This window comes from Conger conger, chromosome 15 (genome assembly GCF_963514075.1).
Source record: "Conger conger chromosome 15, fConCon1.1, whole genome shotgun sequence".
NCBI classification, from domain to species: domain Eukaryota; kingdom Metazoa; phylum Chordata; class Actinopteri; order Anguilliformes; family Congridae; genus Conger; species Conger conger.
The window spans coordinates 27,253,615-27,277,994 of NC_083774.1; the positions used below are offsets into that span (position 1 = coordinate 27,253,615).

General features: G+C 48.6%; 3 protein-coding genes across 5 annotated transcripts; 1 reads left to right on the forward strand and 2 right to left on the reverse strand.

The window, feature by feature from the left end:
• Nucleotides 1–150: 150 nt before the first annotated feature.
• Nucleotides 151–7,574, reverse strand: LOC133111344 (ubiquinone biosynthesis protein COQ9-B, mitochondrial-like). Of its 2 annotated transcripts, none has more exons than XM_061221596.1 (9): nucleotides 7,422–7,574; nucleotides 5,995–6,745; nucleotides 5,038–5,170; nucleotides 3,730–3,872; nucleotides 2,794–2,878; nucleotides 2,194–2,298; nucleotides 1,492–1,647; nucleotides 659–712; nucleotides 151–546 (listed from the first exon to the last, which is right to left on the reverse strand). In XM_061221596.1, the coding sequence occupies exons 1-9, from the start codon at nucleotides 7,477–7,479 to the stop codon at nucleotides 511–513; spliced, it is 1,521 nt and encodes a 506-aa protein (XP_061077580.1). In that variant the 5' UTR covers nucleotides 7,480–7,574; the 3' UTR covers nucleotides 151–510. The 2 variants fall into 2 exon arrangements, with proteins under 2 accessions (XP_061077580.1, XP_061077581.1); XM_061221597.1 differs by lacking the exon at nucleotides 7,422–7,574 and adding an exon at nucleotides 6,863–6,979.
• ciapin1 (cytokine induced apoptosis inhibitor 1) lies at nucleotides 7,449–11,604 on the forward strand. Of its 2 annotated transcripts, none has more exons than XM_061221598.1 (9): nucleotides 7,449–7,840; nucleotides 8,580–8,739; nucleotides 8,981–9,124; nucleotides 9,594–9,673; nucleotides 9,744–9,912; nucleotides 10,031–10,107; nucleotides 10,221–10,342; nucleotides 10,981–11,062; nucleotides 11,382–11,604. In XM_061221598.1, the coding sequence occupies exons 2-9, from the start codon at nucleotides 8,583–8,585 to the stop codon at nucleotides 11,490–11,492; spliced, it is 942 nt and encodes a 313-aa protein (XP_061077582.1). In that variant the 5' UTR covers nucleotides 7,449–7,840; nucleotides 8,580–8,582; the 3' UTR covers nucleotides 11,493–11,604. The 2 variants fall into 2 exon arrangements, with proteins under 2 accessions (XP_061077582.1, XP_061077584.1); XM_061221600.1 differs by lacking the exon at nucleotides 7,449–7,840 and adding an exon at nucleotides 7,978–8,395.
• A 206-nt stretch (nucleotides 11,605–11,810) lies between these two features.
• On the reverse strand, nucleotides 11,811–24,089 carry exoc3l1 (exocyst complex component 3-like 1). Its single transcript, XM_061221595.1, has 12 exons — nucleotides 23,876–24,089; nucleotides 22,245–22,420; nucleotides 21,376–21,595; nucleotides 20,024–20,702; nucleotides 18,885–19,002; nucleotides 17,655–17,780; nucleotides 16,938–17,038; nucleotides 16,182–16,292; nucleotides 15,364–15,634; nucleotides 14,824–14,979; nucleotides 14,437–14,570; nucleotides 11,811–12,977 (listed from the first exon to the last, which is right to left on the reverse strand). Exons 1-12 carry the CDS (start codon nucleotides 23,916–23,918, stop codon nucleotides 12,791–12,793), a joined length of 2,322 nt encoding a protein of 773 aa, XP_061077579.1. The 5' UTR covers nucleotides 23,919–24,089; the 3' UTR covers nucleotides 11,811–12,790.
• Nucleotides 24,090–24,380: the final 291 nt, after the last annotated feature.

A 24,380-nucleotide genomic window follows, 5' to 3' on the forward strand; every position in this document is an offset into this window, starting at 1 on the left:
TTAAGTAAATGTAGGGAAAGTTATGAAAACCCATTTGCTCAGTATGTATACAATGTTAAAGACACATCAAGTCATTCAAAATGTGTGCTTTTACCCTCTGCTTATTGTCTCAAGGTATACATGTTGAAGAAGGAGAGTAGCCACAGCACATACGTGAGAATATATAGTATCCTTTATTGATATACTGTTTATAGAGAAAGCTAAAAACTACTCAAAAAAAAAGTTTCAAGCACAGTGCTCCTTCTTGTAGTTTACATAAATGAAGAAGTGGAGGTGTTCTGGTTGTGGAACCGCAAGGCATCCTGAGTCAGTCCGGACATCAGAGAGGGGATGTGGGCTGAGCCGCGTGGAAGAGACGTCACCTCGCCAGGGAGAAACCGCCCCGCCCCGCCCCAGCTGCTCTTCGGAGTATAGATTCGCTGGAGTAATGAGCCCTGTCAGACAGACGGACATCGGGAGGTACAGTCTGGGGGTGTGAAGATTTATTTGGGTCAGACACGCTCCCTCGCTTCATCTCCGCTGGTTCATCCCTGCGAGGTTTGACAGCTGAGAGAGGGAGAGACAAGAACGGTGGGAGAGATAGAGATCAGTCTCAGCACTCTTACGGAACTCATCCTGACAGCCAATCAGGAGGTGTTCTCCGAGTCTCCACACCCACCGTGACTGCAGCTCCCATGATTCCCTGCACCACTGCCTCACCGGTGGCCTGCACCTACAGGACAAAGAAATGGACACTCAGGTTTTCCATGAGAATATATTAAACCCTACACTACTGTCAGTTGCTTAGATTTTAGAATACAACATATGAGAGCGAGAGAAACAATATGTTTCCATATAAAAGTTATTTGTTCATGGTCCATATGTTTCATTGTTACAAAATGGTAAATTCTGTCAGACTTGATCTGATCAACTTGTTTCTCTCTACTATAGGGAATTCCTTCATATTCATACTGTATATAAACAAATATTAGGTGTCCTGGTGATCTCCATGACTTGAAGGTTTTATCATCTCTAGAGAAAAACCACAAATAATAATCTTTGGAAAAGATAAACATTTTATTATGTTTTACAGTGGTTGTGTGTTTTTCCCCATCTTAGCGCTCTACCTTCTCTTCTTTTATTGTCTCACTGAAGTTAGAGGGGTAATATTCACAAGGCCACTCACTAGTCTCTTTCTCTCTGCTGGTCATTGTAGTGGTGAGCTTATATTCCAGTTTTCTGTTTAAAGGTACAATAGGTCATTTCGGACTTCTAACGGCCAAGAGAGGAATTGCAGCAACAAACACCCTCAAACCACAACACTGTTTATCCCTCCCCCTTCTCTGTGAACGCGCTGATGTTGAAACACACCATCAGAGGACATCACATGCTGCACTACAAACGGGTAGTTCAGAGAGAAGAATGCGGATTGGCTGGTGCAGAGGAGAGGCCAGCCAAGTCAGCGAATAAAACCGGAGGAGGGGGTGATGCCCGCACAGGTGCGAGAGGTACCTGCTTGGCCGCGTTGGCCATGTTGACGATGTCCTGGATGCGTTTGTCGAGGAAGTCCCAGGTGTCCTGGAAGTCCGGGGAGGAGTCCTGCAGCATCACCAGCTCGGTGGTGTTGTAGACGCCGGTCAGAGCCGCGCGGCGAGTGTACCAGTTCATCTGGGGGAGGAGAAGGGACGCAACACTCCAGAGATTTACATACAGTAATGGAGTCACAGATGACAATCCAAGAGAATGACGGAGAGGGGGAAGGAGATAGAGGTCTCATTCCAATCACTTATTTTATAACTGATTTTCGACTGATCCAGAAATTGAACCGAGGTCCGCCATCTTCACGGACACTCCAAACCAATAAATGTTCCTTGAAGGAGCATGGAGGCTCCCGAAGAATGCGCGAGCAAGAAAAGGCCAGCGCGTCCTTGACGTACGATCGGCCTGTGGTGCCACCTCTCCCCATCCGCCAAGTCTGTAACTGGCACGGCTTCAAACTGATGTTTCTAAGAGCAAGGCTGTTCCATATGCCTAATTCATGTTTCCTCAATTCCCGTGTCCTTGCTTCCCTTCCTCGCGAGGAGGTAAAAAATAAGCGATGGTGAAGAACCCAGAGTCAGTTTAATAGTGCAAATGTGCAAAGGAAGGAGTGAGGGAGTAGAGTTAGGAAAAGGGAGGTGAAGAGGAAGTAGTGGGAGGGGGTGGATTTCTCACGTCTGTGGAGCGGTCCCCAGCGTAGTACCAGATGTCGTCTATCAGGGTGGAGAGGTGCTTCAGGCTGTTGGGGATGTTGTGGGGAAGAAGCAGGATACTCATGGCCTACAGAGAGAGGGGGAGGAGAGCTGAAGCATCTGCTGTTCCATCAACAGCGGGTGCTTGAATTTACAGACAGAGGTAGCATACGGTGAGGTCTGTAAGTATTTGGACAGTGACACAATTTTAAAGGGCTGTAATTCCATTACACCATAATACACCGTTCAGTCCATATGGATGCAGGTACCCTCACATTAATGCTGTACTGTCCGCTTTCATTTGGGCCCGGGTTTAGATCCATATGGAGGGAACCGTATGACTTCCAGACTGTCCAAATACTTACGCACCTCACTGTATATGCTAACTGCATATCTGCCTCAACAACAAGATGCTGTCTTTTCTTTTACTAAGTGCAGTGTAAAGGCGTTGCTGTAGCCAGGTACGATACAATACGTAACTATGACCAGGCGTGGTGAGAGATTGCCTGGTATAGTTGACGCGATTTCCGTATCGAGGTAAAGTGTCTGGTTTTCCTATAGCTCGGGGTGCTGTAAGGTTTACCTGAGGCCAGCTGTCCATATAGGGGATGAGCATCCTCAGTCGAGCCTCGACCGCGTATCTCAGAAACTCACTGGTTTCCTTTGGTCTGAAACAGAGAGGCCCGCCATCTTAGCGAATGCCTGTGTGCCATCAGCGACAGTTATTGTGGATTATGTTACAAACGGGCTTGTGAGGGCAGTGTAGAAACCCTTCGGCCTGATTTATACTTCGTCGCACGACCTTTTCGACATGTGTCATATGATGATTTGTCACATCTCAGTGTCACATACCTATAACTTTGTTATGTGGTGGAAAACGTCATACTTTGTCACACAGTGTACATTGGACAGCCATATCACGGAATGCCAAAATTCACGGTTATGATACTTTTTTCCCCTTCAATAATTCTGCTGGGAGCGGACAGGTTTCCAAAATTTTTAATTTCAGCAGTTTGTCTGTTCATTTATCTTGACACTCATCGAAAAGGTTGTGTGACAAAGTATAAACCAGGTTTTAATGGAGAAGCAGGGATGTCGGCCTATCAGATACATGTAACACTCAGGAATTTAGTAATTGTAGAAGAAAGATGGCTTCAGCTACCAGAGGAGGTCCTCCCCAGTATTTTGTTCAAATCACCTGGATTTGTAAAAAGCACAATTCTTCAGGCAGCAGGCAGCAGTAATCAGTAAAATTAGCTGGTTGAGTTAATGGGTGGAAGACCCACACGGCAGGTCTTTTACTGTCTGGCCCCTGGACTTTCCACCCGACAGATACTGATGATTCAGGGTTGGTGTCATACGTCACTCTGTGTATGTGTGCCTATGTGTGTATATTGTGTGCGTGTGCATATATTATGTGTGTATGTGAGGGTTTGAGTGTGTGTGTGTGTGTGTGTGTGTGTGTGTGTGTACGGTGTGCCTGCGTGTGTGACAATGCAATGTTAAAGCGGTGGCTCACTCTGCCTGGCCCTGCTGGACTTGTGTGTGATGTTCAGCCAGCGTCTGGGCCAGCTGGGCGTTACTCTGGGAGACGAAGTGAAGGACCAAGTCTCCCGCCCCGTTGGTGAACATTCCGGCAGCCGCCGAGGACAGGCCCAGGGTCTGCGGTACGGGAGAGTGAGACATGCGCGATAAATGCAACACACAGCCACACACAGGGAATAAGTGCTCCAGTATATAAAACCTATGCAGGCAGTCACCCGACTGCCCTGCTCGGAGCTATTTTTCAGCAGGGACTGTGGAGATAAGTCACTCGATGCATTAAATTATATCAGACCTGGGTCAAATGCCTAATTGTCTTGGCTTCAAATACTTTTCTGTGCTCAATTGATCTTGCCTGGTGCAACGGAGCAAACCAAGAGGACCACAAGGCGGGGGTTTGCATTTTGTGAGAGTGTTTCAAAGTATACCAGGCAAGCTCAGTAAAGTGTAGAAAAGTGTTTGAATTCAAAAACGATTACGTATTTTGACCCAGATTTGATTCTTCACCTCCGCCGTTGCAGTAGCTAGCTACAAACACTTAAAAACCTGATCCCACACCACAGGCTCTGTAGCCACACTCACCCCTCCCCACAGACAGTGCTACACCCACCCCTCCCCACACACAGTGCCACACCCACCCCTGTATAACATTCTGTACAGATAAGATTCTTTCAAAGATAATTCAATGAAAGGTCCTAAATAAACGTACTATACATTTTATTAATTTGGCAGAATAGTTAAAAACTGAATCAAATCAATATTTTTTGTGACCACCCATCAGCGTTAAAACTGTATCACTTCTCTGAGATAGCCAACGCTGTCCTGCAGTTCTATAAGACAATCAGCAGGGATGTTGTTCCAAGCATGTTGGAGAACTTGCCACAGTTCTTCTGCAGACTTCAGTTGGCACCTTGCTTCTGATCTCAGACAGGCTTGATCAAGTTATGTAAAATGTAGTCAATTGCTTACAATAATATATTACTTTTTAAAATTAAATAGAAAAATGTCTCTGTAAAATTTAATCTTGTGTTCTTTTATACTAACACAAACAAAAAAATAAACATATATATAAAATAAAGTCTAGGGTGCCTAAGACTGTACCATGACTCCCATAAAGAAGTCGTGATAGTCTCCCCTCTCCTCCCCGCCTACCGGTGACTGGCTCCTCCAGTAACACTTCTCCACTGGGCTCGGTCACTTCGGGCATCTCTGCGAGTACATCCGTGAACTTCAGGCGTCCGCCCCACGGCGCTCTCGCTCCCTGCGGGGCAGCGGCGGGACTCACCTCTGCGGCCGCGGCGATGGCCTCCGCCGACCAGCCGTGCTGCGGCACCCAGTCCAGCGCCGCGGTGAGGAGGCGCGCCTGGAGCTCCTCCTCCGTCTCGTAGCCGTCGCTCTCCTCCTCCTGATCCGCCTGGCTGCGCGGTCAGAGCAGCTGGTTAGGCTAGAGCAGGCCTGCCCAACCGTGTTCCTGGAGATCTACCGCAGCAGCAGGTTCTCATTTCAACCCCGATTTAGCACACCTGCTTCTACTAATCAGCAAGTCAATGAGATCTCGAGGGGCTCATTCCAATGGCTTATTTTTCTCCTCTTTTTTTTGTTTTTTCTTGCAATTTTTTCTACTCCTAGATCCACCCATCGGGAGAGGCTAGCAAAAGTGACAAGAAATATAAATGAAGATGGGGAAATCGAGAAAATGTGAGTTAGGCGAATGGAATCCCTGCTCCTTCAAGCGTCAGTTCGAAGCTACGTCAGTTGCATAGGTTGATCATTTATACATCAGGCTTTCTGGAAAAAATACTTCCCCAAAGGACACGGTGGTGTTTTCTCGCTCAAAGGAAAGATTGGGAGTCTCTTAACTTCTACTTCTAGCTCCTAGACGGAACATTGAACAGGTGGGAATATCCTTTCTCAATCGATCGAGGGGCGGGGGGGGGGGGATAAAATAAGTGATTGGAATGAGGCCGAGCTGTTGTATGAGTTGTACTTTGTTAGGGTTGGAGTGAAAACCTACAGGAGGGTTGATTTCCAGGAACAGGGCTGGCAGCTCTGGGTGAGAACATGCAGTGTCACAGCGGACAGGGGCACAGAGAACATTTGCACCTTGGCTGCCCTTAAAGACCCATCTACAGTGATCTATGCTCTCGCAGCACACCTGAGGGGTTGCTGTGATGTTAACACTTTGCCACAATGTTGCAGCAGCGTTGTGAGAACGTTACAGGTGAGTTAGCTGGGTGCTGACCTGAGGCCAGGCTCCGGAGCATCCTCCTCAAACGCAGACCCCGCCTGTGCAGACGCCTCTCCCTCGGATGCAGACACGGGAACTTCCTGTGCAGATGTGGGCACTTCCTGCGCAGACACCTCTCCCTCAGATGCAGGCGTGGGCACTTCCTGTGCAGATGTGGGCACTTCCTGTGCAGACGTGGGCACTTCCTGTGCAGACGTGGGCACTTCCTGTGCAGATGTGGGCACTTCCTGCGCAGACGCAGACGCCTCTCCCTCAGACTCAGACTCAGACCCAGACCCAGACATTTCCTGGTCAGATGTAGACGCCTGTTGGACAGATGCAGATGGCTCTAGCTCGGGCGTATGCACAGACACCTCCAGACCAGATGCGGACACCTCCTGTACAGCTGTCGACGCAGACACCTCCTGTGCAGCTGTCGACGCAGGGCTAGGTGCAGATTCAGGCACGTCTAGCTCAGGTGCAGGCACGCGAGCCTCCAACTCAGGTGAAGGTGCAGACACCTCCACCTCTGGAGATGCAGATGCAGACGTCTGTTCAGATGCAGACGTTTCTCGTCCAGATGCTGTTTCCTGCTCGGATGGCTGAGGCTGGAAATGCTGTTGTTGAGCCAGGGAGGATGACGAAGATGCAGCCGTGGTTAGTTGTTCTGATTTGGAGTCGTCCCGTAACCTGAGTCGGGCAGCTTGACGGAAGCCGCGCTGCAAGCGGCTGCTCTGGGGCGTTACCATTCCTGGAGACAGGGACACTGGAAAAATGTCGATTTGTTATCATTTAATAAAATGATTTGCCCAATCTAAATTTAAGACACGGCACTGTAGTTCCGAACCGCAAAGATTTCGTGGTATAAATGTCAAAGCCTTACCGATCGCATTATAGACTATTCCACCTTAGCAGGAAAGTTTAGCCTGTAGGTGGGCGGGGCAATTTTTCACTTTCCATGATAAATGAAACAAAAGTTTATATTTTACGAGTAAACCAACAGATATTGCAAGCTAACAGAAATCTTTTTTTTTTTCCACCGGTGAGGGTGGATGCAATACACTGCATTCAGATAACATAACATTGCATTACATAAGTGCAAATTACAGGGAAACGTACAATCAAATCAGTACAAACAGCGAATTGTATGAATATGAACGAGACAATATCCTTTCGTTGCGTAAATTCCATGAAACAACATTAACATAATGACATGAAAGCACAGTATCCGACTGTTCGTTAAAGGTTTTAACTTTAGTTACTAATGTTTGACAGCTGTGCCGTCCTTCGCAATCACCTTGTCCCACAAAATTAACTTCCTATTTTGCCAAATTAAATTAAATTCGCTAGCTTCCATTGTCATAGAGGATCACGGTGAGCCAGACACGAAAAGTTTCAATATGTTACTTGAGATTGATTCAACTACATAAAGTCCAGCTCACCGCTGCCAAGAGCACGTAGGGCCCTCCCAGCACGTAGCCCTCTGAGCAGCGCCGCCATATCCAGCCGCAACTCCTGCACAACTGCTTAGTTAGCTGCGTCACTACCGCGCGACTGGTTTCCTCAAGGAAGAGTCTTTTAATAACAGCGTCAATGTTGTGAAGTCGAAAGTCGAGACGAACGTTTCGCTATTAGCATTTCAGTTCGACGTGTTATCTAACCGTTTCTTTATTGGAAATATCATCAGTTCTACCACGTTCAGTTTTGGTTTTGTAATAAGTCACGTAAGTTAGCTAAGTTTGAACGAGCTAACGTTAGCTAACTCTTCACGTGGATTGCCCTTATCTGCGTCACATTGAATTTGCCCTGTTGAAAAGGTGTTTTGAAGACCGGTAAACAAAAAAGCAAAATACGTAATCCGGTAAGTTAAAGGCCACATACTAACTAGCTAGTCTACTTGTAGCCAGCTAAAATAAGTCAATTTGCTGTTAACAAGCCTACTGTTAACCAGTGCCATTGTTTCGTAACGTAATGTGGTATATAACTCGCGGTAGATGGCTAACGACTGATAAACTAAAGTGACTTGCTACTTGTATAGCTCAGCTCGTAACTGAATACATTCGCGTTTATGCTCAAAATGTACATGCGTCTGTCAAGATAGACCAAGCTATCAAATGTTTTATGTTTTCCCCACTGGTTTCAGAAATCCAGGTTAACATCCCGACTCGGGCTAGGCAGTTAGCTAACGTAAAGTAATAATGCCGAAGTACTCGACTCAACTAAAGTGTCACATAACCGTCCCCACCTGACCTTTGCTATTGCCGCAGCTCTGTCGCGTCCATTTGACCGGAGTGGAATCATCGTGCCGGTCACTTGCAGTGATACCGGAGGCCATCGCTGCGCATTTTTACCGAACCTTTATTGTTATTATATTTTATCATATTGGATTATATAATTGACTCATATCGTGGCCAAGGTGAGATTACGTAAATAAACAAGACGCATACCGTTTGCGTACCATACGAGATAATTGGGTTGGGGGGCTGATTCAACCATTTAACATCTCTGATATTACAGTTGTGTTGACGAGAACGGGTAACGCTGGTGTGCGCAGCAGGACCAGGGAGCTGCTGAGTAAAATATTTTGTGTGCGTGTTTAGACAATGGAGAGCCTTGGTGTGCAGGAGGGACAGAAGGTGCTGCTGGTGTGGTCCCTGCCCTGCCGGCCTGTAGAGATGAAGGAGCTGGCAGAGGGTCTGGGAGCTTTGGTGGGGAGCACAGGCCAGGTGTCTGTGGAGAACATGGAGAGACTACAGCTCTGTGAGTTTCACTGAGGGGAGGGGGAGGTGTGTGTGTGTGTGTGTGTGTGTGTGTGTGTGTGTGTGTGTGTGTGTGTGTGTGTGTGTGTGTGTGTGTGTGTCACTCCTTAATCAGGTGTGGAGCTGTGTGTGTCTCTTGGGGATGGGATGGGAGGGGCAAGGGCTTGGGGTGTGTGTTTGAGGGGTAGGAAGTAGCTTTTATATGTTTCTCTGGATAAACTGAAGTGGTGCCCCTCCTCCAGCCTCTCACCAGCCGTCCAGCTTTGACATGGTTCTGTCGGGGCTGATTCAGGGGAGCTGTGCGGTGCACAGTCTGGATACTCTCGCAGAGATGACCAAAGTGACCAGGCCTGGAGGAAAAGTTGTACTGGAGGAGCCAGTCACAGGTAGGCAGGGAAAAGAGGGGAATCCATCAGGACTGCTACATGGTCGCTATGATGTATGCAGACCAATGTGTGGTTTAAAAAATGGCCAGTGTCCACTTCATATGGGAGTTACAGAAATGACCACCTTCCGAGTGGGGAAAAACTGTTGGTCGACCTTTAAATTCCAAGTTGGGAATATGGGAACTTTCTGATGCCTCTGATATCTCCGACCTGGCAGTAAACGGAAGCATGTGAACACAACAAGAAAACTGTGAACTTGCCAACCATTCCAATTAACAAAATTATTTAATGTTTTCCATTTGAATGCACAATTTAATTAATAATAATAATAATAATAAAAATAATAATAAATAAATATATATATATAATCATTTCTGAGACCGCCATTTTGCCCTCCCATACTACATTAAGGAGGCAATATACTCTGTAACATTGAGTCTGACCTTCGACCCCTGACCTCTCCCCTCAGCCAGCGAGGACGGTAAAATAAGGACCACCCAGAAGCTGATGTCGGCCCTGAAGCTGTCCGGCCTGGTCTCAGTCACAGAGGTGAGTTCCGCAACTCCACTCCCGGCCTCCAGGGGGCGCTGCAGGCTGACAGGCCTCTGTTCTCCCCCAGGTGAGCTCGGCGCCCCTGAGCCTGGAGGACGTGGATTCCCTGCGGGAGGCGACAGGGTACCAGGGGAACTCCCTCTCTAGGCTGCGCATATCCGGCTCTAAGCCCAGCTACGAGGTGGGCTCCTCCAGCCAGCTCAAGCTCTCCTTCGCCAAGAAGACACCCACACCAGGTGTGCCATAGTCTCCTCTCCTCCTGCCTTGCCCTTCCTTCTGCAGCCCTCCACTGTAACATTCTCTGATATATTTCCTCTCTCTCTCTCTCTCTCGTTTGTTGGTTGTTTCTCTCAGTAGAGAAACCTGCTCTGGATCCCGGCACTGCCAGTTTGTGGACCCTGTCAGCCAACGACATCGAGGACGAGGAAGTGGTGAGTGAGTGAGTGTGTGATTGTGATTGTGTTAATAGAAAGAAGAAAATTGTAAGGGGCGTTTTGATGCGACCGCCCTCGTAAAGCCCTCTTCACCCCCCTAACCCCCCCAGGACCTGATGGACTCGGACCTGCTCCTGGATGACGAGGACCTGAAGAAGCCTGACCCCGCCTCCCTCAAAGCTCCCGTGTGTGGTGACGGTGCCGCCAAAAAGAAGAAAGCCTGCAAGAACTGGTGTGTGTGTGTGTGTGTGTGTGTGTGTGTGTGTGTGTGTGTGTAATGGAGTCAGTGGCTGTATTGTGATACCATTGAGTATGTCAACCAAGGACCAAAACCTGCCCTACTTAAGTATGTAAACGAAAATTACAATGTCAGGTCAGTGCACTGCCAACGCACGGCCCAGTTGTGCATGCTTGCTGTGTGTTCGGATCTCCCTGTGGAGGTAATAACCCGGTGTCCTCAAGGTGGCGCTCCGGGACAGTTGTGAAAGACTGAGCAGAAGAAGGTACAAATTGATGATGGCGGCTTCATCCTATTGTTGCCTGCTTTTTTTTTTTTTTTTACATTACATGGCATTTAGCAGACGCTCTTATCCAGAGCGACGTGCAACGAAGTGCAGATCAAACACAAGTACGAGTGCGAAGAGGACCTGAGAGGACAGTGCTTTAGCGCCCCCTCACTGCGACGATGGACACTGCGTTTCAGAAATTTCAGGCAACACGTTAGTTTTGTGTGAAATCGACTTCTCAAAGGCAGATTGATCTGTGCTCATGTACGTACATGGAGTATGTGTTTTGGGCCTAATGTTCCATGTGTGTAGCTGTCGAGTGGTGATGTGTGCGCTGGAGAATAACCTGACTCGCTCTGTCCAGCACGTGTGGTCTAGCGGAGGAGCTGGATGCAGACAATACTTCTGGCAAGAAGAGCAGTCAGGCGAAGTCTGCCTGTGGAAGTGTGAGTAACACCCCAGTTCCCCCATCTCCACCACCTCACCCCTCCCTCAGCTCCTCCCAGAGGGTCATTAGCATTTGTTATCTCTGGGTGTCTTCAGTGCCCATCAAGTCTGTGTGCCCCCGCATTGAACAACACATTCTAGCACAGGCTAACAAGTTCTATAGAGCATTGTCACTAGCTCATTGTGAAGGGTGGCTGTGTTTGTGTTGTGTGTACTCACTATAAACTAAGCATCCCGTTACCTGTAAAGCCCTACTGGATGAGCACGGTTAGCCGCCTGACCGTTAGCCCTGTCCCTGTCTCTACCCCCGCCCTGCAGTGTTACCTGGGTGACGCGTTCCGCTGTGCCAGCTGCCCGTACCTGGGGATGCCCGCCTTCAAACCCGGAGATAAGATCTACGTGCCCACCTCGCAGCTCACCGATGCATGAAATCTCCCCTCTAGTCCTCCTGTATCAGCACCACATTCCCCTCTGCCCTGTCCCACACATTCCGCCCTCCCCCCCGAGTCACCCCCCCCCCCCCCCCCCCCTTTTAGTTGCCGTGGGAACTGTGAGCCACAGAGAGCGAGGGTAATTCCCGCTCGCCCACTTGAGCGAGGACACGGAGGGGGGGGCGGATTCACCGCGTCTCCCGTCTGAAATGTACAAGTATTACTTGAATAATTATTAATTTCATAAAGTTGTATGCAATAGCTTTGTGGTGGATTTTCTTTTTCTCCAGAGTAAATCAGTTCAACACAACTCACAACCAATTACCTGAATTTATTTTTCTGACAGCTCTAGAAATGATGTTGGTTCACTCCTGTACTTGAGCACAGTACAGTAATCTTTAGGATACACTAGCAGTCTGCAGCTGTAGCTGGTGCATATTCAAATGTCTGATCAAGACATTATTTAGCTAATTCAGTAATTAAGAGCAGAAGAAAATCCTGAAGTGGCTCGGCCCTTGCTGTGCACCCCTGGATTAAATGTTGAAAAGATGGTCTTGAGACATGCTGATATTATGACGCCTTTTAAGGTTAAGGTTCACCAGTTACAGAAGTCCATTGTGATGTCACCGAAGTGAAAGGTCAGGGTGTAGAACGTTTTGGCACAACACTCCTTAAAGCTCTGCTATGGTGCTGCTTTAAACCAAAAATCTAGATTAAAAAACACAATTCTGTATAATTGATACATTTATTGTACAGTAGAGCAAATGTACACCACCAGCAAATGTACACATTGGAAAAAGGGAGTGGAATAGAAAATTCCAGAAGACCACAGACTGCAACTGTACCATGATAACCTAATTTAGAACCAATAACTGCTATATTTATTACATATCCTTGGTTGTTATTTCATATTTATTACTTATTGTTATGATTAGTCGTATTCCTGTGGGTACATATTTTCCATAGTATCGTACTCTCCTGCTCCTTTGTAATTTAGTGTCTGTTCCTCCCACATAACCCTTTAAGGTGCGAAATCACGTGATTAGAAAGTCCTTAATGTTCTAATGCTGATGTAACAATCGCTACTGGTAAATTCAAGCAATCGATTTCTAGAACACACACTTAGAATTATGAAAGAACATTCTAAAAAGACGGTTGAACCTCATTGCTTCTCCCAATGCCCAATGGTGGAGTAAACTGGCTGCCAGCATTAGACCTGCACAATCCCTTGACCTCTTTTAGGCCTCTGTAAACACGGCAAGTGTGGAGGGGTCAGATGACTGGAGTGGGGGGTGTTCAGGTGCACTTGGTGGTAGACAGGCAGAAAGGCATGCTGGGTAGAGGAACCAGGATGTCGGAGAACACTGGGCGGTACCCGGGTGGCAGGGGCGGGGCACTCTGCTCCAGCACATCCAGCACCGCTGCCCTAACCTCCCGCGGGACATCCCCCCTCACGTCCAGCAGGACCGAGACGTGCTCCTCACTGACAGACACACACACACAAACACAAATGCACACTCGGACTGACTGCAGACACGGTTCTCAGTCAGGAACTCTACATTAGGGCTTGAACTACCAGACTTGGGTTACAGGGTTTAGACCAGGGGTGTCAAACTCCAGTCCTGGAGGGCCACGATGTCTGCTGGTTTTTGGTGCTTCAGCACAAGTGATGAATTGTCATCGCATGCTTTTCAATTGCTTATTTTTACCCGCTTGCTTCCTTTCCTCACCACCTTTCCTAACTCCTAGCTCCTCCCATCAGAGGACGCAAAGAAGAGAAGCCAGGAAAGGAAGTGAGGACACTCGAACCAAGGAAGCATTTATCAGGCAAATGGAATGTCCTTTCCATTTCAAGCTGATGGGGAGAGGTGGATCCACAGGTCGATTATAAGTTGCACGTTCCGAAAAAATACTTCCACAAATGATACCCTCATGTTTTTTTGCTCAAGATAACCTTCAGGACCCTCCTAGCCCCTCACTCCTAGTGCTTTCAATGAGCATTTAATTGGTTGGAATGTCCATAACGATTTCCAGGTAAGTCAATGACAGAGGAGACAAGGGGCTCATTCCAATCACTTATTTTATCTGCCCTGGTCTCCTCTGTCCTCGACTGATACAGAAATCGATCAAGGCCCGGCATCTTCAAGGACATTCACACCCAAAACATGCTCCTAGCGAGGAGTGAGGAGCTAGGAGGCTCCTGAAGGAAACATGAACGGAAGCTTTGTTTTGGAATGTTGGGAGTGATGGATACACGATTCATCTGTGAATCCACCTCTCCCTATCTGCGTTCACAATTGATGTGAGTTCAAACCAATGACTCGAAGACAAAGGACATTCCATTTTTGGAATGTTTCCACAATTCCTCAGTCCTTGCGTCCTCCAATAGGTGGAGCTAGGAGCAAGGAAAGGAAGGTAAAAATCAGCAACTTGAGCTCCAGGTTGGAATGTCCTTAAAGGTACCGGACCGTGATCGAATTCTGAGTCAGTCAATGACCAAGGAAAGATAAATTAAGTGATTGGAATGAGTCCACACACCTTGTTCTTAAGGCCTTTGTTGACTGCTGAAACCACAAATACCTGCAGACACTGTTTGACACCCCTGATTCAGACATTGGAATCCTGCCTGCAGGATTGGAATGAGCCCTCTGATTAGAAAGAACAAATGAAAACTACAAGTACGATTGACCCCAAGGGCCAAATTTTAGTATCCCTACAGTAAGGTGTAGTCAAACACAGTACAGTAGTACACTGTCCTGGTAGGGATAAGACGTATAATATTCTGGTTTAATGTGGTTTTTTTAACCAGGTACTAGTTACGCTCACATCTTTTGTGAGGTTGGGACTATACCCTGGTATGGAGGCTGATGTACTGTAATGGATGCAGCTGGTGTTTGGTGTGACAAGGGCAATCAACCCAGTGTGAGATGTTGGGTATGTACCTAATATCGGGGTACTTGGCCACGAGTCCAGACACTTCCAGCGTCAGCATGCTGAGGTCCTTCAGCCGGATGAAGTCTGCCAGAACGGGCAGAAGAGCAGTTGGGGTAACACCAGCCACGGTTTCCTCTGCCTCCTACACACGCGCATGTGAAACACACAAAAACACACACACACACCATGAACACGCACAGGAGAAAAAGTTATGGTATGTGGATATAGTTATGGTATGTGGATGGGGTTATGGTGTGTGGATGTGGTTATGGTGTGTGGATGTGGTTATGGTATGTGGATATAGTTATGGTATATGGATGTGGTTATGGTATGTGGATGGGGTTATGGTGTGTGGATGGGGTTATGGTGTGTGGATGGGGTTAGGGCTGACTCACTGTGCCCTGGAAGAGCTCTCTCAGCTGCTGCGTGTCCTGTATCATGCGATGGGTGAGCTGGTTCCTCTCCTCCGCCCCCCGACACACCATCCTCTTCTGCATCAGCGCGCGGGCGTACTCCAGCACCACCACCCACTCGCACTCCTCCTGCAGCAGCTGCAGCACAGCGAGCCCAGTCAACTCAGCCTGCCAGCACTGTGGTCGAGTGTTCCTCACGAAAATACTCTAATACATACTTCACTTTGAAATGTTGAATTATGTCCAATGTTGAATTTGACCAACAATTTCCTGTGACGTCCAGAAGACGGTAAACCAATACAACCAGAGACAAAACTCTGTTGTCAGGCGGGTGGGGGGTGGGGGGTGTCTGAGGCCGTGTTCAGGGGAGGGGGGGCGGTGTCTGATGCTGTGTTTAGGGGAGGGGGGGGGTCTGATGCTGTGTTCAGGGGAGTGGGGGCGGTGTCTGAGGCTGTGTTCAGGGGAGGGGGGGGTGTCTGATGCTGTGTCTAGGGGAGGGGGGGAGGTCTGGGGACCCTGTACCTTCCTGCAGGGGGGCCTGGCGCGGGCGTACAGGTCGCAGTGCCTCTCCAGGAGGGCGCACAGCGCCGGGGTGACCTCCTCGCAGGTCAGCCAGGAGCGGGTGAGCAGGCGCAGCGTCACGGGCTGGAGGTCCTGCAGCAGCTCGTCCACCGCCAGCCTGCAGGCCTTCCGCACCGCGCGGTCCAGCGCCGCCAGGGGCCCCGGGGGTGTCCGCGGGAGCTGCCCCGCCGGGACCAGCCCCCTCTGCTGCTGCAGGCTCTCCGTGCAGCTCCTGGGGGGGGGGGAGGAGGTGAGAGTGTCATTCCTCATTTATATATCATTTGTTATTTAGCGGACGCCTTCATCCACTTACTTAAAGGTGATTTGACATCCCCCCCCCTGGAGCAATGCGGGGTTAAGGGCCTTGCTCAAGGGCCCAACAGCTGTGCAGATCTTATCATGGCTACACCGGGGATTGAACCACCAATCTTCTGGGCCCCAGTACCTTACAGGTTGCCAGTATAAACTGATGCATGTATATACAGTGAGCTCCATAAAGACGCTTTTTCTTGATTTGATGCTCTATTCCACAATTTTAGATTTGTAATCAATCGATTCACGAGAGCAGACTCTCAGGTTTTTTTATACGTTTTGTTTTCACCGTGTAGAATGTTCAGGACTTTTTATACATAGCTTCTCCCAATTCAGGGCACCATAAGGTTAGGGGGTGATGAGTCAATATGCAACTGAGAAATAAGAATAAAAACAGTCAAAGACAGAGGCCAAACAATAGGCTTACCAAAATAAACAGACACAGACTGACACACACACAGACTCACTTCAGGATAATGCAGTTGCTGATGGCAGCGAGCAGGTAGTGGAGGTAGAATTTATTGCTGTTGCGATCCTTACGGTGCTCCTTCCCGAACTCCACCAGAGCCTCCCGAAACCTGGGACCGAGGACAGGGACGGCAGAATGAGGGCACAAAACACTCTCTGAAGGAAGGCATCGCAGGCCATGAGGGCACAAAACACTCTCTGAAGGAAGGCATCGCAGGCCATGAGGGCACAAAACACTCTGAAGGAAGGCATTGCAGGCCATGAGGGCACAAAACACTCTGAAGGAAGGCATTGCAGGCCATGAGGGCACAAAACACTCTCTGAAGGAAGGCATCGCAGATGTGAGGTTTCAGTCTCGTCTCAGGCCGTGCGTTCCTGGTCTCCAGCTTCATCTTTCTTTGTGAAAGTCTCTGACTGCTTTACAAATCTTACACCAGAAAATAATTTCTCAAAGACTTAATTAGCATCTGCTTGAAAGGAAACCACAAAAACCTGCAGACACTGCGGCCCTCTGGGAATTTAGTCTGACGCCTGGGCTCTAACACCTGAGGAGTGAGATCAACACCTTTTTTAGAGAGAAAGTGACAGACGGTGAAGTGACAGAAGGAGTGAGAGGCAGAAATAGGCACACACACACAGACGCACGTGCACACACACACACACACACACACACACACACACACATGTACACACACATGTACGCACACACACACACACACACACACACACACGTGAGACACACCTCTGATGCATACCTGTTGAGGAAGCTCTCCAGCTCGTACAGGCCCATTTGGATGGTCTGATCCCGCAAGGAAATACTGATCATCAGAGCCACCCGTGCGTTCTCCTCCAGCATCTAGCACAACCGAAACATTATCAACAGGACCACAACACATCTCCAACACAACCACAACGGATCTCCAAAACAACCACAACACAACCACAACGCATCTCCAACAGGACCACAATGCATCTCCAACACAACCAAAACACATCTCCAACATGACCACAACACAACCACAACACATCTCCAACAGGACCACAACGCATCTCCAACAGGACCACAACACATCTCCAACAGGATTGCAATACAACCACAACACATCTACACCATAACCCAAGCATAATCACAGCAGATACAGTATGTAGAGGTTTATCTGTGTACGGCGGTGGGTTGGATTGCCTGTATATGCTCATTCCTATTAAAATTGTAATTTGTAGTCCAAAATGTACTTTTGTGTTTAGCGTTTTAGTTCTATATGATTTATGTACAGAAGTTCTTCCTGTAACTTTATTTCATAATGTAATTTATGTTATTTATTACATTTCTTGTATGCTGGCTACTTCACTTGAAGTTCCCTCATGAAAATGTATTCAATTAAATTCTATATACAGTATGTAGCGGTGTTACAAGCTCAGGTGTGTGTTTGAGTTAAGGGAATGGCTGCTGGTATGCACCTGTGTCTGTATACCTGTGTGATGATGGTGGGCAGGCTGGTGTGGTAGAATCCTTCATGGTCAATGTCAGGCTCCTGATCCCTCTGCCAGTCTGTTAGCTCCACCTCCAGTGCTTTCTGCATCCACTCTGACACACTATTCTACAGCACAGAGACCCACACACACACTGACACACTGTTCTACAGCACAGAGACACACACACACACACACACACACACACACACACACACTGACACACTGTTCTACAGCACAGAGACCCACACACACACTGACACACTGTTCTACAGCACAGAGACACACACACTGTTCTACATCACAGAGACACACACACTAACACGCTGTCTTACAGCACAGAGACCCACACACACACTGACACACTGTTCTACAGCACAGAGACACACACACACACACACACACTGACACACTATTCTACAGCACAGAGACCCACACACACACTGACACACTGTTCTACAGCACAGAGACACACACACTGTTCTACATCACAGAGACACACACACTAACACGCTGTCTTACAGCACAGAGACACACACACTGACACACTGTTCTACAGCACAGACACACACAGACATACTGTTCTACAGCACACACACACACACACACACTGACACACTGTTCTACAGCACAGAGACCCACACACACACACTGACACACTGTTCTACAGCACAGAGAGACACACACACACACACACACACACACACTGACACACTTCTACAGTACAGACACACACACTCTGACACACTGTTCTACAGCACAGAGACACACACACTGACACACTGTTCCACATCACAGAGACACACACACTAACATGCTGCCTTACAGCATAGAGACACACACACTAACACACACTAACGCACACTAACACGCTGTTCTACAGTACAAAGACACACACACTGTTCTACATCACAGAGACACACACACTAACACGCTGTCTTACAGCACAGAGACACACACACTGACACACTGTTCTACAGCACAGAGACACACACACACTAACACACACTAACGCACACTAACATGCTGTTCTACAGTACAGAGACACACACACTAACATGCTGTCTTACAGCACAGAGACACCCACACTAACACACACTAACGCACACTAACATGCTGTTCTACAGTACAGAGACACACACACTGTTCTCCAGTACAGACACACAGATAATGCATATATAAAGTTTTAGCCCCCGCACACACATGCACATGCGCAGGCTCAGTGCTCTCACCCGGACGCTGTGCACGTATTTGTTCTGGAGCTGGTCCAGGGCCTCCTGGGAGATCAGGGGTCCCAACTCCGCTGGGCTGATCACTGAAACCAGCTCCGGGTCCCCCAGCATCTCTGAGCTGCACAGCAACACACACACACATAAACACATAACAGATACACACACGCAAACACACACACATAAACACATAACAGATACACACACGCAAACACACGCACACAAACACATAACAGATACACACACGCAAACACGCGTCCTCATAAGCACATGCATACACACACACAGACTTTCTCATAAGCACATGCAAACACACAGACACACACACACTTTCTCATAAGCACATGCATACACACAAACACGCGTTCCTCATAAGCACATGCATACACACACACACACACACACACACACACACAGACTTTCTCATAAGCACATGCATATGCACACACACACACTTTATCGTGAGCACAGTTATAAGCTCTTGTTACAAAACACACAGTCTCTAATACCCATGCAGAGCCACGTGCTGTCTTTGGCACACAGACACCCACAGAAACGCTGCTTTCTAAGCTCCGGAAAGTCACATACGCATTCGCATGCACTCAGTCAGACAGAAGAATAATACATTCAGATGCAACTCAAACAAGCTTCATTTATTTAGATTTTATCATGAAAGTGTTCACTGTAAGCCTGTGCATCTGCTTTTATTGGACAAATAGGCAGCATTCCAGCCTGCCAGGCCAGCGCATACGGTGGCTTCAGAAAGTATTCAGACCCTTCACTTTTTGCTCACTTTGTTTGTAGATTTAATTTAAAAAAATGTGCCCATCAATCTGCACCCATAATGACAAAGTGAAAACATATTTGTAGAATTTTTTCCAAATGTATTAACAATAAAAAACTGAAATCTCTCATAAGTATTTAGACCCTTAATTAAGTATTTCACAGAAGCACATTTGACAGCAATTACAGCTTTGAGTCTTCTTGGGTAAGTCTCTACATTGCGCACCTGGATTTGGGCAGTTTATCCCACTCGTCCTGCACGCACGCTCACACACACGCACACACACACACACGCACACACACGCACACGCACACACACGCACACACACGCACACACGCACACACGCACGCACACACACCTGTTGTAGACGTGTAAGACCCAGTTGAGCACGGTGAAGATCTCCCCGCTCTCCAGCTCCCAGCTGCACACCTGCGCCAGGTGGGCGCGCAGGCAGCGGTGGCACGCCCGCACGTACGCCCGCGCCAGGCGGTAGTGGGGCGGCACGCAGTGCTCCAGCAGGTGGCGCACCGTGCCCAGATCCCCCACGATGCCGTGCTGCAGGGCCGCCAGGTGGCTGGCCAGGCCGGGGCCGCGGGTGTGCAGGTAGGACACGCTCCGCACGCGGGCGCAGGCCGCCTCCTCCACCACCGCGAAGAAGCGCTCCCGCCAGCCCCGCGGGCGCCCGGGCGGGAGAGGCCTGGCCGAGGCCTCCCGCTCCTCCAGCAGGGCGCGGTCCAGCGCCTCCTCCCGCTCCACGATGCGCACCGCCGAGACGAAGGGGATGGGGTTCTGCCCCGCCAGGACCAGCCCGCTGCCCACCACCGACCACAGCTCCCGGGCCAGGGCGTCCACCAGGCGGCCCACCCCGGAGAAGTAGCCCAGAACCAGGGCCTCGTCCTGGGGGGCCGGCTCCGGGCCCTGGCGCACCTGCCACAGCACCTCGTCCTGCCACTGCTCCAGCTCCATGAGGCGGGCGTGGGCCTCCAGCAGCCTGCGGGACTCCACCAGCCTCTCAGTCTCCAGCACCACCCCCGGGACTGTACCACCCGTAGAGAGAGAGGGGGGGTCAGATCATACCATCCAGCACCACCACCCGCAGAGAGAGAGGGGGGTTAGATCATACCATTCAGGACCACCCCCAGGACTGTACCACCCGCAGAGAGGGGGGGGGGATTAGATCATACCATTCAGGACCACCCCCAGGACTGTACCACCCGCAGAGAGGGGGGGGGGGATTAGATCATACCATTCAGGACCACCCTCAGGACTGTACCACCCGCAGAGGGGGGGGGGGGGGGGCGGGGGGTGTTAGATCATATTAGATCTTTATTAATCCTTTTTTTTCATAATTACATTTCTCAAATGTATTATTTTTATTGTTACTTCAGGGCTATTTAAAGAGAGTTTAACACTTAAATTTTTAAAAAAACCTGATTTCAGTCAAATTAATAAAATCGGCATGAATACTGGAATACATAAATCAGTAAAAGAGGGAGTGATAATAATTATAATTAGATTTTATTTATGCTGTTATATTGGTTCTGTTTATGTTGTATTGTTCCTATAATTACTATCACTACACTTTGCCAATATGCTTTTTAAAATACTGTACGTCATGCATTAAACCTTTTGAATTGAATTGTAAATTGAGAGATAAGGGGAGAGAGGGATGGGGAAAGAGACAGAGATGTACAGGCCATGACAGCTCACCTGAGTAGAGGCGGGGCAGGTTGCTGACGGCGGCCAGGAGTTGGCGGTAGTCGGCGGCGGTCTCCTGCAGCGCGTCCAGCCCCTGGACCCCCTCGGCGTTCCTCCGCGACTCCACCCCCGCCTCCCTCAGGCTGCGGGACACCTCCCTCAGCTCCCCCCGCGCCTCCCTCAGCTGCTCCAGGCCCCAGCCCACGCCCTCCAGGTACGACTGCACCACCGACTGGACGCGACCGAAAACAGCCACGTGACCATCGATGTTCACAAATAGTAGAGTGTGTGTGTGAGGAGATGCTCATTACTAGAACATGGGACTGCAGAAGTGTATAATAAATAGCATAGCATAGGATAGCGTAACATAACACAGCATAACATAACATAACATAACAGAGCATAGCATAGCATAGCATAGCATAGCATAGCATAGCATAGTATAGCATAACATAACATAGGATCGCACAGCATAGCATAGCATTTTTCCTATCACTAATGTGTAAATAATGCTTAGTTTACCTAAACACTAGTATCTAGCACAGTATCAAGCCTGGGGGCATATCACAAAGCAGAATTACGGAGTTAGCTGGGTTCCAGGATTTACTCTGTCAACTTATTCAGCTGACTCAGCAATACTGCTTCGTGATACAGCCCCCTGGCCATGAAAAACCCTGAGAGTTTCTACCTCCACTGCACGACCTGGCAAGCTATTCCACACATTGACCACTTTCACACATTGTGTGAAAAATTACTTCCTAATGTCTGTGTGGAATTTATCCTTTGCCACTTTCCATTTCTGCCCCCTCGTTCGGCCAACACAACTAAACCTGAACAAGTGTGTAAGAGCAAGCGCTGAGTAAGCACAGGCATAACCGGACCTTCAGTCTGGAGTGGATGGAGGAGGTCCGCTGGCTCTCTCTCTTTCGGTACTGGCCCAGCCTCTCCAGCAGCTCTGGGCGGCAGAACACCCCCGAGGCCCACTTTAGGGCCGCCCCCCGGGCGAAACACTCTGCCCTCTCCAGCTCCGGCCACACCTCCACCTTCGGCGGGGCATCTGTCAATCAAACAGCCGACATTCGGTCCATTAACATACCTGCCCGCTGACCTCGCCGAGCGAGTATTTCTCAGTTAACGAAACAGACAGGAAAGACAAATAAAACTGTGTGCGTGGCTAAGAAGAACAGCCGAGTCTGTGTCTCTCTGGTCATGAGATTATTAATCCATTATGAAAGAATTTGGCTCCAGCAATGCCTACACCACAGCACAGAGCACATGTAATTCACCTCTCAAGAGTCCACCTCGAGCTCTGCGTCAACATATCACCCCAACAGGGCACTAAAGGGGTGAACTCAAATAGAGCTTTCCTCTTTGTCACATACAGTACATTCACACATGCATACAGACACACACACACACAGTCTCACACACATACAAATACAAGTCCAAAAACACATTCAGTCTCACACATCCACAATGCTGATCACTGTTTATTAATATCCAAGCCGATCGGAAACAGTTCAGTTCGAGGTAATCGCCGTTAGCTGGAATCCTGTGCTTGTTTACTGTCCCTGAGCAGGCCCATATATGGGCACATCTCCACAGAAGCAGAGGTCGGGTCAATAGGACAGAGTTGCAAAGACACAAACACCATTAGCGCCAGCCATGTGCAGTAAACATAAACACACCAGCAACATTCTGACCCCATTCTGACACCGACTGCAGTAAACTGGAGCCAGCATGCGGACTTCTTCAGGGCCTCCACAAGTGTCATACCAAACTTGAAGTGTTAAAGATTGTTCGTATGCTGCAGGCCAGTGTGTGCATTATTAGTGTGCAGTAAGTCAGTATATAGATTGTTAGTGTGCCGTAGACCAGTATGTAGATTGTTATTGTGCAGTAGGTGAGAGTGTAGATTGTTAGTATGCAGTAGGCCAGTGTGTAGATTGTTAGTGTGCAGTAGTTTAGTGAGTAGACTGTTAGTTTTCAGTAGGTCAGTGTGTACAGTAGATTGTTAGTGTGCAGTAGGACAGTGTGTATAATGCAATTGTGCAGTAGTTGAGTGTGTAGACTGGTAGTGTGCAGTGGGTCAGTGTGTTGATTGTTAGTGTGCAGTAGATCAGTGTGTAGATCGGATCGTTAGTATGCAGTGAGTGTGTAGATCGTTAGTATGCAGTAGGTGAGTGTGTAGATCGTTAGGGTACAGTAGGTCAGTGTGTATATATAGTTAGTGTGCAGTAGGTGAGTGTGTAGATCATTAGTGCACAGTAGGTGAGTGTGTAGATCCTTAGTGTGCAGTAGGTGAGTATGTAGATCCTTAGAGGGCAGTCGGTGAGTGTGTAGATCGGATCGTTAGTATGCAGTAGGTCAGTGTGTATATATAGTTAGTGTTCAGTAGGTGAGTGTGTAGATCGTTAGGGTACAGTAGGTGAGTGTGTACTTCGTTAGCGCACAGTAGGTCAGTGTGTATATATAGTTAGTGTCCAGTAGGCCCGTTTGGCGCAGACAGTACCTCCAGGGTTACCAGCGCAGTTCTCTTCCTCTCCTGTCGACATTCGCTCAGTTCAGCTGTCCCACAGCCTGTCGCGAAGGGAGCCAGGACCCCGACCAACACACAGCTCAGAGGGAGAGAAACAGACGTGGAAGGAGAAAGAGAGGGGTAAAGAGAAAGAAAAAGAGAGGTGGGTAGAGCAGGGCAGATATACACAAACTGCCTTCCTCTTCCCGACTCCCAAACACATCCTCCACAGAGACTGACAGGAAAGAGGGAGGGAGGGAGGGAGAGAGAGAGGGAGGGTGCTCTGAGAAAAGAAATAAGCCAGCAAACCAGATGGAGAGTAAAAGAAGGGGGGCGGGGGGGGGGGGTCATAGTCTCTGTTTCTCAAATCGTTTCTCTGTCCTTGGAACTGTTGTTTCCTTTCTAGACAGTTGAAATTCGAACAGCTGTACTGATGTGAAATAAGACCGCTTGGTTAAAGTACGCACATCAATTATTTTAAAATGAAATAAATACGAAG

Bases quoted from the DNA above. Each gene is read 5' to 3' on its own strand.
- ciapin1 (XM_061221598.1), top strand. From the start codon at position 8,583: ATGGAGAGCCTTGGTGTGCAGGAGGGACAGAAGGTGCTGCTGGTGTGG. The intron at 9,125-9,593 runs GTAGGCAGGGAA...CTCTCCCCTCAG, and splicing joins ACTGGAGGAGCCAGTCACAG to CCAGCGAGGACGGTAAAATA. The intron at 10,343-10,980 runs GTGTGTGTGTGT...CGCTCTGTCCAG, and splicing joins AAGAAAGCCTGCAAGAACTG to CACGTGTGGTCTAGCGGAGG.
- LOC133111344 (XM_061221596.1), bottom strand. From the start codon at position 7,479: ATGGCGGCGCTGCTCAGAGGGCTACGTGCTGGGAGGGCCCTACGTGCT. The intron at 713-1,491 runs GTACCTCTCGCA...TTTGTCCTGTAG, and splicing joins TGGCCAACGCGGCCAAGCAG to GTGCAGGCCACCGGTGAGGC. The intron at 547-658 runs GTGGGTGTGGAG...TCCCTCTCTCAG, and splicing joins TCATGGGAGCTGCAGTCACG to CTGTCAAACCTCGCAGGGAT.
- exoc3l1 (XM_061221595.1), bottom strand. From the start codon at position 23,918: ATGTCGACAGGAGAGGAAGAGAACTGCGCTGGTAACCCTGGAG. The intron at 17,781-18,884 runs GTGAGAGCACTG...TCTGTGCTGTAG, and splicing joins AATACGTGCACAGCGTCCGG to AATAGTGTGTCAGAGTGGAT. The intron at 16,293-16,937 runs GTATGCATCAGA...CCTCGGTCCCAG, and splicing joins CTGGAGAGCTTCCTCAACAG to GTTTCGGGAGGCTCTGGTGG.